At 50.7% G+C, this 14,030-nt stretch overlaps 1 protein-coding gene across 1 annotated transcript; it reads right to left on the reverse strand.

Moving 5' to 3' along the window:
• Window positions 1-1,664: 1,664 nt before the first annotated feature.
• On the reverse strand, window positions 1,665-13,758 carry MTNR1B (melatonin receptor 1B). The gene is given in 3 exon segments (XM_044260196.1): window positions 1,665-2,229; window positions 2,231-2,513; window positions 13,536-13,758. Coding segments are annotated over 3 exon segments (1,071 nt in total).
• Window positions 13,759-14,030: the final 272 nt, after the last annotated feature.

Raw genomic sequence — 14,030 nt, forward strand, 5'->3', positions numbered from 1 at the left:
TCCAGGGTCAGAATCAGATTCCCAGGCCCTTCTGCGATCTCCACACTCAAAACGTGCTCAGTGGAGCCAAGAGTGCATGCATGTTTAACAAGCTCCCGGGTGACAAGATGACTGGGCACATCACTCCATCTAACAACTCAAATGACAAGGGGAGGGAGAGCATTCAGAACGCCAAGAGGTCAGTGTTCCAGGCTCTTGGTTCTGCAATGCAGCCAGCTGGCTGAGATAACTTTTCTCTCTTCTGGGAACCCCTCCTGGCACCCTATGTACTTGGGGTCCTTACCCTCCTCCACTTTGTTCCTTCCACACATTCTAAGGTGGGGGGTGAGGGGCAGAAATGGGGTGTTGCCGTCAGACAGACTTGGGCTCTGTGAACTCGGGAAACCATTTAACTTCTTTGAGTTTTAGTTTCTTACTACAAATGTAGATAAAGATCCCTTTTCAAAGAGTTTTGTAAGGATTACATGAGATAATGTGTATCAAGCATTGACCACAGGGTCTGGTCCAAAGCGAACATCCAGAGAGTGTCGGCTGACACCATTCAGTAACTGACTGTGATCTCCAAGAGGGCAGGCAACATGCCTTTTGTTTCTCCTGCTGGACCTGGTTACAGACTAGTCAGTCATGTTCGTGGAGCTGAAGAAGGAAGCTCAATCTGTCGGTGCTGAAAGAAGACCTGAGGCACCTGCAAAATAGGTACATGTGCCCTTCCCCCCCTCCTCCACACACAACCTTCCTCACTCGCTTCCTTCCACTTCCTGTCTTTGCGCATCACCCCTTCTCTCCGTCAAGATTATCTCTCATTTTGTGTAGTGAGAAGAATAATACAGTTTGTGATTACTGAGGGCTAGCCCCTGGTCCGGCTCTGTGCTCAGCTCTTCAGCTATATTATCCCAGCGAATCCTCACCACGGCCCTGGGAGGCAGCCCCTGGCAAGATCTCCAGGGCAAGGTAAGTCAGCCTCAGAAGACAGAGGTCACGGGCCTGCCTCAAGTCACACAACTTCAACATGGTGGAGAAGCCAGGCCGACTTCGTGCTCCAGATGCCTGCGGACTGTGTGTGTGTGTGTTGGAGGTATGTGTATATGTGGCTGTGGAGGTGGGGGGTGTGTGCTTGTGTGTGTGTGCGTAGGGAGAGTCCTTGGGGGAGAGTACATAACACGTGCCCTCTGAGCCATGCCAGCCCCCTGCGACCCCCTCAGAGCTACCTAGAGCTCCCAGCACTGTAGAGCTCGTGCTTTCATTCTTGCCAACAGGAAGACATCCGTTCCTACTGCCCTTTGGGGAAGAGAGAAGAAGAAACAAAGAGGCCCAAGTAGGAGGAGAGAGCAGCTCACAGGAAGTCATTGGCTTCTTTGACCCCAAACCTGTCCTCGTTCTGTCCCTTCGTTGGTTGACGAAGGCGCCAAGCGCCCAGCGCACTGACAGAGCATCTGTGGGAGCCCGTGTTGGGACACGACCCCCCCTCCCCCACCCTGTAGCTATTGGCCTCCTTTGACCAGCCTGAACCTGTGGTGCTGACAGGCTTCTTGTCCACATGATGATGTTTCACAAGCTGTATGCGGTCACGTCAACAGGACGGCGTAGCCCAGAATGCTGCCTGATCTCCCCCTTGGGGCAGATCTCCTCCTACCGCTTCATGAATCTGGTGCCGGTGATCCAGGCTAGAGAGTGTCTAACCGGACTGGGTGCTGGGCTTTCCCCAAAGGGAGAGCTTGGCTGCCCTTGGAAGCATCCTGAATGCAGCGCCAGGGGTTCCAGAGGGCCGAGACAATCCTCCTGTATTCCCTGCGGAAGTTCTGGTTCAGGAGGCCATAGACGACGGCATTAAGGCAGCTGTTGAAATAAGCCAGGAAGTAGCTAGCCACGAAGAGCCCCTCTGGGACCCGGGGAGCTATTGCCTCCGGCTTGATGGCCACCGCGAGGCCGATGCCGTTCAACGGGGCCCAGCAGATGGCGAAGACCACAAACACCACGAACATGGTCAGAAAGCTCTGGACGTCGCCGGGCTTCAGGCGCGGCTTGGTCTCCGGCTTGGCCCTCCTGCGGGCCTGGAGCACCAGCACCCAGATGCGCAGGTAACAGAAGGACATGACAGCGACGGGGAGGAGGAAGTGAACGACCACCACCGCCATCGTGTACCGGGCGCTGGCCGTCTGAATGAAGGGGCAGCAGTGGATGCGCAGGTCGTATGCCAGGGACCCCGCGAAAAAGCTGGGCACCAAGGCCCACAGTGAGGAGCCAGATGAGGCAGACATAGAGGGGCGTGTGCCAGGACCGGCAGATCTGGTGGTAGACCACGCTGTGGCAGATGTGGCAGTAGCGGTTAAGGGCAATGGCAGTGATGCTGAAGATGGAGCCAATGGCACTCAGGCCCATCACGAAGGCACTGGCCTTGCAGTGTGCCTCCCCCAGGGCCCAGCCATCTTGGAAGATGGCCGCGAGGATTAGCGGGTATGGGTACAAGGCCGCCGCCAGGTCAGCCGATGCCAGACTCACCAAGAACGAATTGCCTGGAGCAGGAAAGAGGGAGCAAGAGTCAGCAAGAGACCCCACAGCTCCTAGCCTGGAGAACATTCTACTCTTTATCCAGTCGCTTAAAATGAACTATGCCACTATTAGTATTGGGGTTGGGGACCTAGTGGCTTTTAGGGACATGGAATTCAGGCTCAGATTGTGTTTCTTCTCACACATTGTGAGGCTTAGGCAACTTACCCAAGTGCCCCAATGCCTCAAGCCTCATTTTCCTCATTTGTAGAATGGTAATAGTGATTCCTACGTTATACTATAGTTGTGAGGATCAAATGATGGGGCAAAGTCCTGGGGGCACCATGGGTGCTCACGGATGATGACTGTTTTCACCACAAGCACAGATCCTCTGGAGCTCTGCATCACTGACGCTCCGGCAAGGGTTCTAAGGGAGAAGCATCTGAATATCCAGAAAGTGGCTTCACTAGCACCAGTCCCCACCCACACTCCCACCTTCCCACAAGTGTCTCTGGTAGTCTCCTTTTGTTCCTTCTCCAGCACTGGTCAACAGGCTACTTTCTAAGTGTCTTTACCTCAGTTTTCTAAATGAGAATTGCATCTTGCAAGTGGGATCGAAGAAAGTTCTGGGAGTAGGAACCATGTGTTCTGGCGTTCCCCTGCCTGCCTCATCTGGGGCCTCCACTCACAGTCAGGCGGCCTTGTTGGCGGAGAGTGCCATCCTGTGAGGTCTCGCGGCTTCCGGTGGCCAGCCTGCATTGCCCGCACCTTCTCCAGCTCTCTGAACTGCCTTCCTCCTCTGAATGCAGAGTTCTCTAGCGCAAGAGAGCCTCAGGAGCCATCAAGAGAGCCTCTGGAAACCACAACATCCATTGAGTGATATGCTTCAGGCATGCTCTGGGCCAGGATCCTAGGGAAGAGCTGGGGCTAAAGCCAAACTGAGAAATCCAGTATTTCTATTTCTCAAGCATTTGGAGTCTAAAGCAAACACTGACACATGAAGAAGGCACCAAGAGTTCAGAAGGGTGGCCAAAACAGAGCTCAGAGCACGAGAAGCTCCAACCTTGATGTGACTCATTCCATTCACCAAGTGTACGGTTTTAGCGCCTACTGCATGCCCAGGAGCTGATATCCTTTCCCGGCATGCAGTAGGTACTAGTGTCGTCTTCCAAGTCCTCTGGCCTCTTGCCATGTGGTGAAGTGCGAGCTGCCAGCCCTACAGTGGCTAGACACAGAGAGAGGATGGAACGATTGCAAGAGGGAATTCCCGAGGAGCTAAGGGTGCTCACTCCCCCATGACCACGCGTGTGCTCTGTGTGCTGCAGAGGCTGATATAACCTTCTCGGGGATGCAAAAGCATCGGGAAGATGGAAAGGGTCCAAAAGATGCAGCAATCAGAGAGGCCAGTCTGTAGTCTGGCTTCAAGAGGGTAGGGGGAAAGGGATGCTCAGAAGCACCCGGCTGGGGTTCCACTCTCCCCAAGTCAGACCTTCAGGTGAGGGAAACTCCACTATTACAGTTATAAACCCACAAGGCAGAGAAAGGGCTGCTTCCAGGCTTCCCCTGTTCCCACCCACATTCATTCAGCACACCTCCAAGAAAATTCCACAGGATGCACTCCATGTGGGTGTGGGAATATGGAATACCCCCTGGCAGCCTTCGTTTGGATGATTAAAATGCTTACAAGGTGGTGAGCTCTCCTGTCTCTCCAGACATTCACGGAGATATGGGGTGTAAAGCGGTCTGGCCTCGGCTTGAACTGCTGCTGGCTTCCTTCTCCTTCAACTCTGTTAGGGATCTATTTATTCAGTGGGGTAAATTCTGCCTGGTACAGCCTGACAAGAAATGCACATCTGAGACCTACTCCAGGGGCGGAGAAGGTTTCCTCCTTTTCCATTTAATTCCCAGTTTTGTTTGCGTTCTCCACTGGTGGATGTCAGCCTCTGACTCTCCTAGGCAGACCTCACCTGGTCTCAAGACGGTGAGGCATTTCCCCTCTCAGAGTTCTTGTTCTCAGCTGTATCACTTGTCCTTGTCTCTTCCCAGAATCCTAAGTGTCTTTTTGGCATTGGGAGGTGGTGCTGGAGGGTGGGATGACCTGGGGAATCTGTTTTGCAGCTTTGAATTTGGACAACTTCCTGAAACTTCTTTCTCCATGACTGTTCCTTTGCAGGTTCCCCCCTATTCTTTGGAGGCCCTCCTTCCTTTTCTTTACACGCACTTGGTTGCTTCTGGGAAGAAAATCTCTTCTTTCTGACACAGGGATATTGGTCCCTGCAGGGCCCTCTGCGGTGCCAGTAGAGCCGCAAACAGGCTTTTGGCACTTGCAAGCACGTGCGGAGGAAGTCAAGGGCTGCTGGGAGCGGCTGCCAGCTCAGCCAGCTGTTTCCCCCCCGAAAGCCAGTCAAGCTCCACCGTGTTAATGTGGCTCATCCCCTAATAATGCCCCGGAGGCTGGCGAACAGCTTGTAAATAGGGGGAAGAACACATTCAACTCCACAGAGAGAGTGATTCAATTACTCTCCCCTATTACTCGGGCTGTTCCTGAAAGGCTGAAATCAACCAGTTCCTGCTGTAGGTTCACCCGCCCAGACGTCGTACTGTCTCCCAGATTTCTTGACATCATTCCAAATTAGGCAAATAAAATTCTTGTTTTGTCTCCCATCTGTAAGAAGCCAGGTCCTGTCTGGATGGTAGTCAAGGGAGACCTAGTCGTCTATCCGTCTCTTCCCCAGACAGGTGAGAAATCCATCAGGACACGCACAGCACCGCTCAGCCCGCTCTGCGCAGGCGTCTAATGAATATTCATATCACACATCCTGGCGTGACTTCTTTCCATCTGCCTCCACCAGACAGGGTGTGTGAGTGGAGACAGACTTCAACAGCAGGCCTTTGTTCACTAATATGGAATTCCCTTTTAACGATCATAGGAAAAGCACATCCCTCCACAATCCACTCCTGCTTCCTCTTCCCTTTTTTCCAGGAAATCTATTTTTCTTTTTCTTTTTCTTTTTTAAGATTTTTAAATTTATTTATTTGACAGAGAGAGAGAGACCACAAGTAGACAGAGAGGCAGGCAGAGAGAGAGAGGGAAGCAGGCTCCCTGCTGAGCTGAGAGCCCAGTGCAGGACTTGATCCCAGGACCCAGAGATCATGACCTGAGCCCAAGACAGACGCTTAACCCACTGAGCCACCCAGCTGCCCCAAGAAATCTATTTCTTAAGAAGGATCTGGTAACCCTGGGGAAAAAAAGCCAGCAAGCCTTGAGTGATCAAGTCTTCAACAGATAGGAGAGTTCCGAAGGTCAAGCCACCTCCATCCCTTACCCCTTCTCCCTGTGACCACCCAACATGCCCAAAGAGTTTGTTAAATTTAAATTGGTCACTGAGCTAAAAGCCAGTGTAGAAATAGATAGTCATGGAGTCATTTCCTCAACAGATATTTCTGAGTATCTACTAGGGAAGAGCTTTGCCTTTGCCAAGGCCGAGGGAAGCATGGTGAGTGAGAGAGGCATGCCTCCTCCCCTTACAAAGCTGGTGGTCTCAGAGAAGAAAATAAAAAATAAAAACAAGATGTGCAAAGGTTAATATAGGGAATTCAACAGAGAAGCTATCGTTTCTAACAGGGCTGAATTTCCTGTGCCTTGAGGCTTTTTTCCATCCTTTACCTATTCAAGCATACAATATACTTGCTGAGTGCCTACCTCATCTGTCTTGCAGGGCACAGGGATGGGTCAAAGACATGGCCCCCGCTGGGGAGATGCCAACAGGGCTGTTGGGCTGAGAAACAGAGAAACAGCAGGCAGACAGCCCTTCAGTCTGCTGAAAGCCAAGAGGGAGCCCAGGATAAGGGAACAGTGAGGAAGAGCTAAGATGGCCTGGAGATGGGGTTGGCCCGGCAGGAAAATTCACCAAGGAGTTGAAGAAAATCACAAAGACCTTTGCCACTGGCCTACTTCCTTCCTAGAATGGCTGTTTTCCTCAAAAGGGATCTGTATGGGAAAGGAAGGACATAGGAAACACTAGTAGTCTCGAAATGAATGCGAAATATTTTCATCAGTTACTTTCTGGAGATAAGCATTGGAAGTCAATAGGCAGATTATTTCTTAAAAACCTGATTTCCTTACAAATACTTAAACAAGGCATTTTTATATTAAAGTAAGCTCTTAATTTGATTCCCAAGTTCCTTGAGGGCAGAGATTGTTTTCCACTAAAATCACATTATTTTTGAAAATCTTAGAGGGGCAAGTTGAAATATAACTGTGCTTTAATTAAAAACAAAGAGGCCGGCTAAGTAAGCTCATCGCGTAAACAAAAGCAAGATGGGGGTATTCCAACCACTTAAAAGAAGAGAACATATTTAAGAGCATAAGCATCTATTTTTTTTTTTTTAACTGAGATGCCTATTACAAAACATCCTTACATAAGCATCACCAGAGATCATTTGGAAACTCTTCCGATAGCATTTTATTACTTCAATTACACTTAATACTCACAACAAAACCACAACTGGTATAGCACCTTCAAGTTTATAATGTGCCTTTACATAAATTGACTCAATTGTATCTCAAAAGAATCCTTTAGGGTTGATTTCGTGATTTCCATTTCTAGAAACTGGCACTCAGATTATGTGACTTGCCCAGGGCCATAACAGTGAAAGAGTGAGAAAGAAGAGACACAGGAGGAAATCAGGAAAAAGAAATGTCAAGGGCAACCAAAGTGAGAAAGAACAGGAAAGCAAGCCCATTTAACCCGGCAGTTAGGAAGTCAGCCACCTCTGACTATTCACAAGGGCACGGTTCTGTCCAATGTTGGAAAATAAACTTTAGTACCGTGGGTTGTTCTCCCAGTCGGCTTTGGCTTTAAGAGAAGAAACGGAGTAATACTTGCAAAAGGATATCCCTTTGGTGGGGGGTTGTACAGGGTTTTTTTCTTTTTCTTCTAAATGGGAGAGATTTTATCTGGCATGTAGTGAGCACACAGTAATAGCAGCTATTTTTTATTATGGCGGCTTTTATATTATTAGTGGTGTCAAAAGAACAAGAAAGAGACTCCAAACATTGGACTACAATCCCTAGGAGATAAGATAGAAGTCACAGTGCGGGGAGGACAGTGACGGGCGGGAACTCCCTAAGCACCGGGCAGCAAGAAGTATTTTAAATCATAAGACCTAATCCAGGCATTGGTATGTCCAGAGTTTTGTGATGTATCGTGCTAAATACAGACCCGCAATTTCGGCGGGTGGGGTGGGGGGGATAAAGCAGTCAAACACGAAAGTTCTCCTACCCCTGGGCTACTGAGAGCTACACGGGAGGAATTAAAGAGGATTATGAGCTTTCCTGATTGTTCAGCTAAAGACATAATTATGGGATTTAAAATGTGTTCGTCTTTGCTTGGTGAAGAGATAAGAAAGGATTCAGAGCAGAAACCGGAAGTTGGAGAGCTCAAGTCCCATCAGGGAGGGAGTCCAAGTTTAAGCCCAGTTTGGTGTTCAGCTGATAATAGGCACTTCAAACCTCTGCAGGCTGAGCGGGTCAAAAGACACCCGTCACCAAGTGGCATCTCCGTGAGTGGTCGGAAGCCGCATAAAACCGGGATGAAGTGGGTTCCACCTTACCCTACAATGCCTGGAGCGTAGGGACTGTGGATCTATTAAGTATTTCCTCCAAGCTTTCCAACGGCCTTTATCCAGAACTAGTCTATGTACTCATTCATCATCTACACCCTCAGTCAGCAAGTGGGGGGAAAAGGTGGGCTCAGCTCCCCCCTGACTAGGGATGCAAAACACCTGTCAGGCTGAAAATGCCAATCAGGAAGCCTGCAGTGCAGTCCCTATGTCTGGTTAAAAGATGGTGTGGACTAAGCATCCATGGGTTCCCGGAGACAGGACAGACTCTAGAGGAGGACCTGTGTGTTCAGAAACCAAATCCTCCATGTTTTCCTGGGCAATTCCAATGTCAATTTCATATCCCTTCTCTTTACATATCACCCAACTGTCCTAGATACGGATTCGTGTCCATTCATTCACAACTCCTCCCAGACAGCCCGGGAAATCAGGCACTGTGCCCATGGGCCAGGAATACCTGATACCCTTTGGACTTTCCCCCCTGTTAGCGGAGATTACCTTGACTTTCCAGTAAGGACATGTTTCTCTCAGCTCTCTTCTGGGGGGTCAACTGTCTGGATGGTGAAGGTAATGGCCGGAGGCTCACATTTTAGGGGCAGCCTGATGGGGGGCAATCTCAGGACAGACCAGCAGGGGGCAAACTCCCTAAAGAGGCAGGGAGGCGCAACCTGGGGGAGGCCAGGAGGCGCTGGAGACCGCTAGCCACACAGGAGCAGAGGGAGCAGACACACCTCTGAGCGGATGGTGCCAGTGAGGTCGACTATGGGCTTTTCGTGCTGGAAGCCATTCAGTTCCACAAAAACTCTACCGGTGGCATGAGCAAGGCTGAGTGCTGTCACTGAGTCCCCCCTACCTTGTGACACAAAATCTATTCCTTCTGTCCCACTGCTCTCCTGATGTCTTGTCCATTTTCAATTCATTTCAACAGACAGGTGTTTTTGTCTTACTGTGTACTCAGCTCTGTGGACAGAAAGGGCGTACAAGTTTCCGCTCTCAACAGATTCTCAGTGCCCTGGGGAGAGCGGGACATGGACAACAGCAGGGCGAGGTGGATTCTGTCTGGGGAGGGCATGTGGCAGCCAGAGGAGGGAGACCAGCCCCACACCCTGCTTGGTATTAATAAGCAACATCAACCACCACAGAGGGAAGCTGAAGAGGGGTCTGAAGGAGAAGTTCGATGGCAGAAGAGAGGCAGGGAGTTCTCCAAGATGAGGCAGTGCACAGGAGTCTGGCGGCATGGGAGCAGCAGTGGCTCACAAGCAGGATGAGAGGAGGGAGGCAAGGCTGTCTTGTTAGACAGGTTAGAGGGAGAAGGGCTGTGTGGGCAGAGTCTGATGCTGTATAGACAGCGCAGCCACTGATAGGATGGCATGCTTCCGCCAGCGGGGTCAGCCATCGGAGGAGGGAGCCTGGCAATCTGTCTGGACACTACAGACGTAATTTGTTCCAGAGATGGTGAGCATGGGGCGTGACTGGTCGGCTCAGATGGTTAAGTGTCTGCCTTTGGCTCAGGTCATGATCCCATCGGGTCCTGCATCAGGCTCCCTGCTCAGCGGGGAGTCTGCTTCTCCCTCTCGCTCTGCTGCTCCCCTATTTGTGCTCTCTCTTTCTCTCTGTGTCAAATAAATTTTTTTAAAAAAAGATGATGAACGTGTAAAAGGAGGCAGTGAGAGGAGGGAGGGCCAGAAAGGAGAATGTTGAGAAATATTAGAAGACAAAAATCATGGGAGCTTGGGGAATGAAGGAACCAGGAATGACACCCAGAGATCAGGTGTCTGGGAGAGGAAAAGAAGGAGATCCAAAAAACTAGCATGAGGTAAGCCAAAGGAATGAAAGTTTTCAAGGAGGGCGTAGGCTTGAGAGTCACACACTGCACAGGCGGGCATTTCAGAGGCCAGTCTCCAGAACCCTGAAGAGGAAATGGGAAGCCACGAGGTAGCCAGTGCATGGAAATTGATGTCTGGCTGTGAAGGGAAGGAGAGCGTAGTGATGAATTCAGAAACAGGCATAAAATCAGGGCACCTGGATGGCTCAGTCAGTTAAGCGGTTGCCTTTCTGCTCGCTCCAGTTGTGATCTCAGGGTCCTGGGATAGAGTCCCAAACCAGGCTCCCTGCTCAGCGGGGAGTCTGCTCTTCCGTCTCCTCACTCCCTCTCTCTCCCCTATCTCCCCCTCCATCCTGCTACCCTGTGCTCCCTAGCTAATGCTCTCTCTCTCAAATAAATAAATAAAATCTTTAAAAAAGGGAAAAAAGGATATAGAGGCGCCTAGGTGACTCAGTGGGTTAAGACTCTGCCTTCAGGTCCGATCATGATCGCAGGGTCCTGAGATCAAGCCCTGCAGCAGACTCTTTGCTCGACAAGGAACCCGCTTCCCCCCCTCTCTGCCTCTCTGCCTGCTTGTGATCTCTTCTCAAATAAATAAATAAAATCTTTAAAAAAAAAAAAAAAAAAAGAACATAAAATCAAGGGAAGATTTTTTTTTTCCTAACACCGAAGACCCTTGTGTGTACATGCCTGCATGTGTGGGTGCATGTGTGGGCTAAAGGGAAAGAGACAAACACTGAAAACACAGAAGAGGGAGAAAGAACTTGATGGGGGAAGGTTCCAGAAAAGCAGAGAAAGGAAGAGATGAAAACTGAAAACACAAAGATTATTATTGGCAAAGTCTAGACCAAGGCAAGCATGGCCATAGCAGGCACATGAATGTCGTCAGATGCTGTCAGGACAGCCCTAAATAGGACAGGTCCCCACGAAGCACGCACTCAAGTGTGAAATGCACACATAGTCTTACCTTCCAAGTTGGGTCAATGTTCTGCATCTGTCTCCCACCTTCCCTCCATCCCTCCCTCTCTTTCTCTAGTGCCATCTCTGAAAAAGTCAACCCAACACATGCAGCCAGGGGGGGCGTCCAGCAGCGTGGTCCTGGGAAAAAAGGACAATTCAGCTAACCACTCAACCTGCTCTCAGGATCACCACTGTGATGGATGATAAAAAGAGCTGCTCTTGCAGCAGTCACATGAAAGATACGGATGCCTGTTGAGAAAGGTCTGTGATCGTAATATGGGCTGTGTGGCTTGGTTATGGGACCTATAAGTGTTTTCATTGCCACGGTCCTGTCTTCTTAATAGCAGTGAATTAAGGAACCAGACTTAATTATAGAAAGGTCTGAGATGAGGGTTTCTTTTTCTTTTTATTATTATTATGTTCAATTAGCCAGCATATAGTACATCATTAGTGGCTGATGTAGTATTCAACGATTCATTAGTTGCGTATAACACCCAGCGCTCATCACCACACGTGCCCTCCTCAATACCCATCATCCGGTGACCCCATCCCCCCATCGCCCTACCTTCTGTAACCCTCAGTTCTGTTCCTGGAGTCCAGAGTCTGAGATGAGGGTTTCTTAAGGTCACCCTAAACTCTCAGTAGAGAGACTCGATTCCTAGAGGAAAAAGGGCAAATTCCAAGTGCCGTCAGTTTTTAAGCACCTTCTGAAATCTCACTGTGCCAAGGGTTAATGGAAGTCAATAGCAGATTTTTCAAGACTGTTACCAATAAAGCCAGTGTTCAAATAAAAGCTGGTTAAATTGCAAGGCTGGAGCAGATACCAGCGTATCAGGAATTCATGTCATTTAGCTATGATGTTAGCATTTGCTTCTGGTGCTGGGCTATAGCCTACTTAACAGAGTGGAGGAAGGAGAGAACAGGGAATGGGCCGCCAGCTGAAAGCCCAGTACCCACCCCCAGCCATGCTCCCCAAATCAGTAAGGTTTCTGTGAGCCCGGCTAGGAAAGCAGAAGAGGCCAGCCCTCCTTGGGACGAGGAAGAGGAGAAGATGCCTGTCTGCCTCATGTAAAAGGAAGCCACACTCCCCCTACTCAGCCACCCCTCCAACCTCTGGCATCTCAAATTACTGACCACGGACCAATAGCCCACCTCACCAGGTTAGTCAGGGAGAGAACTGGGTCAGAGTCAGAACCTGGAGGGCCCAGCCCTGCCTCCTTCCTGCCTCGGTGCAGGAGATGCATGTTTGTGGTGGCTGAAAGGGACAATGCAATAAAAAATATCAAATACATCTCTTCCCCCAGCATGACTTGCTCTTTCCTAATATATAAGCTTTTAGTCAAAGGACATGACAATATCTTGAAAAAGGTATTCCAGATGATTCTAACCATCACTGAGTCAGAAAGCTCAGTGGCTTTCAACAACAGCGTTGTTTCCCATATTATAAACAGAAGCTCCTATTTTTATTTTTTGTTTGTTCTGTAGATAAAAATACTGGAGCCAGAACACAAAATATATATACCCTCGGGGTGCCTGGGTGGCTCAGTGGGTTAAAGCCTCTGCCTTCGGCTGGGGTCATGCTTAGGAAAGCGTGGTTAAAGGACATGCCTGGCTTTCTGCTGTTGTCTTTTCATTGTAATTCACTCAAATTGGAGTAACGCCCATATTAGGAATTACAAATTGACAACCAGGCCATGAGCTTTCCCTGATGAAATGGTCAGCATGTTCCAGTGACCTCTCAGGGTCAGAGTTCAGAGTTCCCCCTGGTTTTATTCCCTTGCAGACCTAAGGAATGCCTGCACCCCAAGTCATCCTCCCAAACCTACATTCTCTCTATCCCTGCCCACGCCTAATTACTCCCTCTAGGTCCCTCTCTACTGGTCAGGGCACACTTGGGGATGGCAAGAACTCCCAGCGCCCCGGCGACATCGGCTCCCTCCAAATTTTCCCTCCAGGAAAAACTGAAATGAGAGTGAACAGAAGGGAAAACATACTTTTCCCCATTGCAACACTACTTTGCCGAATCGCTGTTTTAATCTTCATTTAATTCCACGAATTCCCTATCTGCAGAAAAGAACACGTTATCCCAAAGTAATGTTGTTCCACCGAAGCAGAGCCTGCAGATTTCTGCAACTGCACTCTCTGGGTTGGAAATAGGTCTTCAGATGACCTGGAGAGAAGTTTCTGACACAAAACTTCCCCACCCCACCCCACCCCTGGGCTTCCTTGTCTCACCACCCACGGCAGGGGAGGGAGAGAGGTGTTAAAAATCCCGAGATTCTTGTGGTCGGATACAGGCAGCCTCTGGACCCCTACAAACTGGGGCGCCCTGGATGACAGAAGCTTCCAGCCGCGTGGGTTCCCACAGAGCGCACGCCCCGCTGAAAAGTGCACAAGAAAAGCTTTGCTCAGTTCACGCGGCACAGATGTGCCCAGTGCGCTCCGGGCAGCGGCGAGAGGTGGGCGCCAGAAACGCACGTTGGGGAAAGGCAGCAGCACCCCCACCTTTTGAACACAGGGCTCAACTTGGGGACGAGGTTAGAGAAAAGGGAACGGGGCGCCGGGGACCCATGAAGGGGTGAGGATGGAGACCGGACTTCAGGGAAGGGTCTGCCCCAGACGCGGGCGTGACGCTCACCCGCGTTCCGCAGTTTGCGGTTCCTGAGCACCGAGAGGATGACCAGGAGGTTGCCCACGACGTCCCCCGCGGTGGTGATGATGAGCACCGCGGACAAAGTGGGCGCCACCCAGGGAGGACGGGCGGTCCCGGAGGGCCGCGCGCTGCCCTCCCCCCGCCAGCCCGGGCGCCGGGCCAGTTCGCCCGCCTCGCAGCAGTTGGAGAAAGAGCCGTTCTCCAGCATCGTGGACCGTCTGGCGCCGCGCGCCAGCCACCGCGCCACGCGCTGTCACCCACTGGAGGGAGCACGATGTCGCAGCGGCACCGGGAGTTATTGCCACTCCCAAGTGGGCCCGGACCGTAGGGAGGGGCCTAGAGGGAGTAATTAAGCATGGGCACGGAGCGGAGAAAATGTAGAAATGGGAGGAGGACTTGGGGTGCAGGCATTGCCAAAAGGAGTGCGTCCCTCCCTCTCCTTCCCTTGGGGGCCGGCTCAGGGGCACCTGAGTCCTAGAG

Source organism: Neovison vison, chromosome 7 (genome assembly GCF_020171115.1).
Source record: "Neovison vison isolate M4711 chromosome 7, ASM_NN_V1, whole genome shotgun sequence".
NCBI lineage: Eukaryota > Metazoa > Chordata > Mammalia > Carnivora > Mustelidae > Neogale > Neogale vison.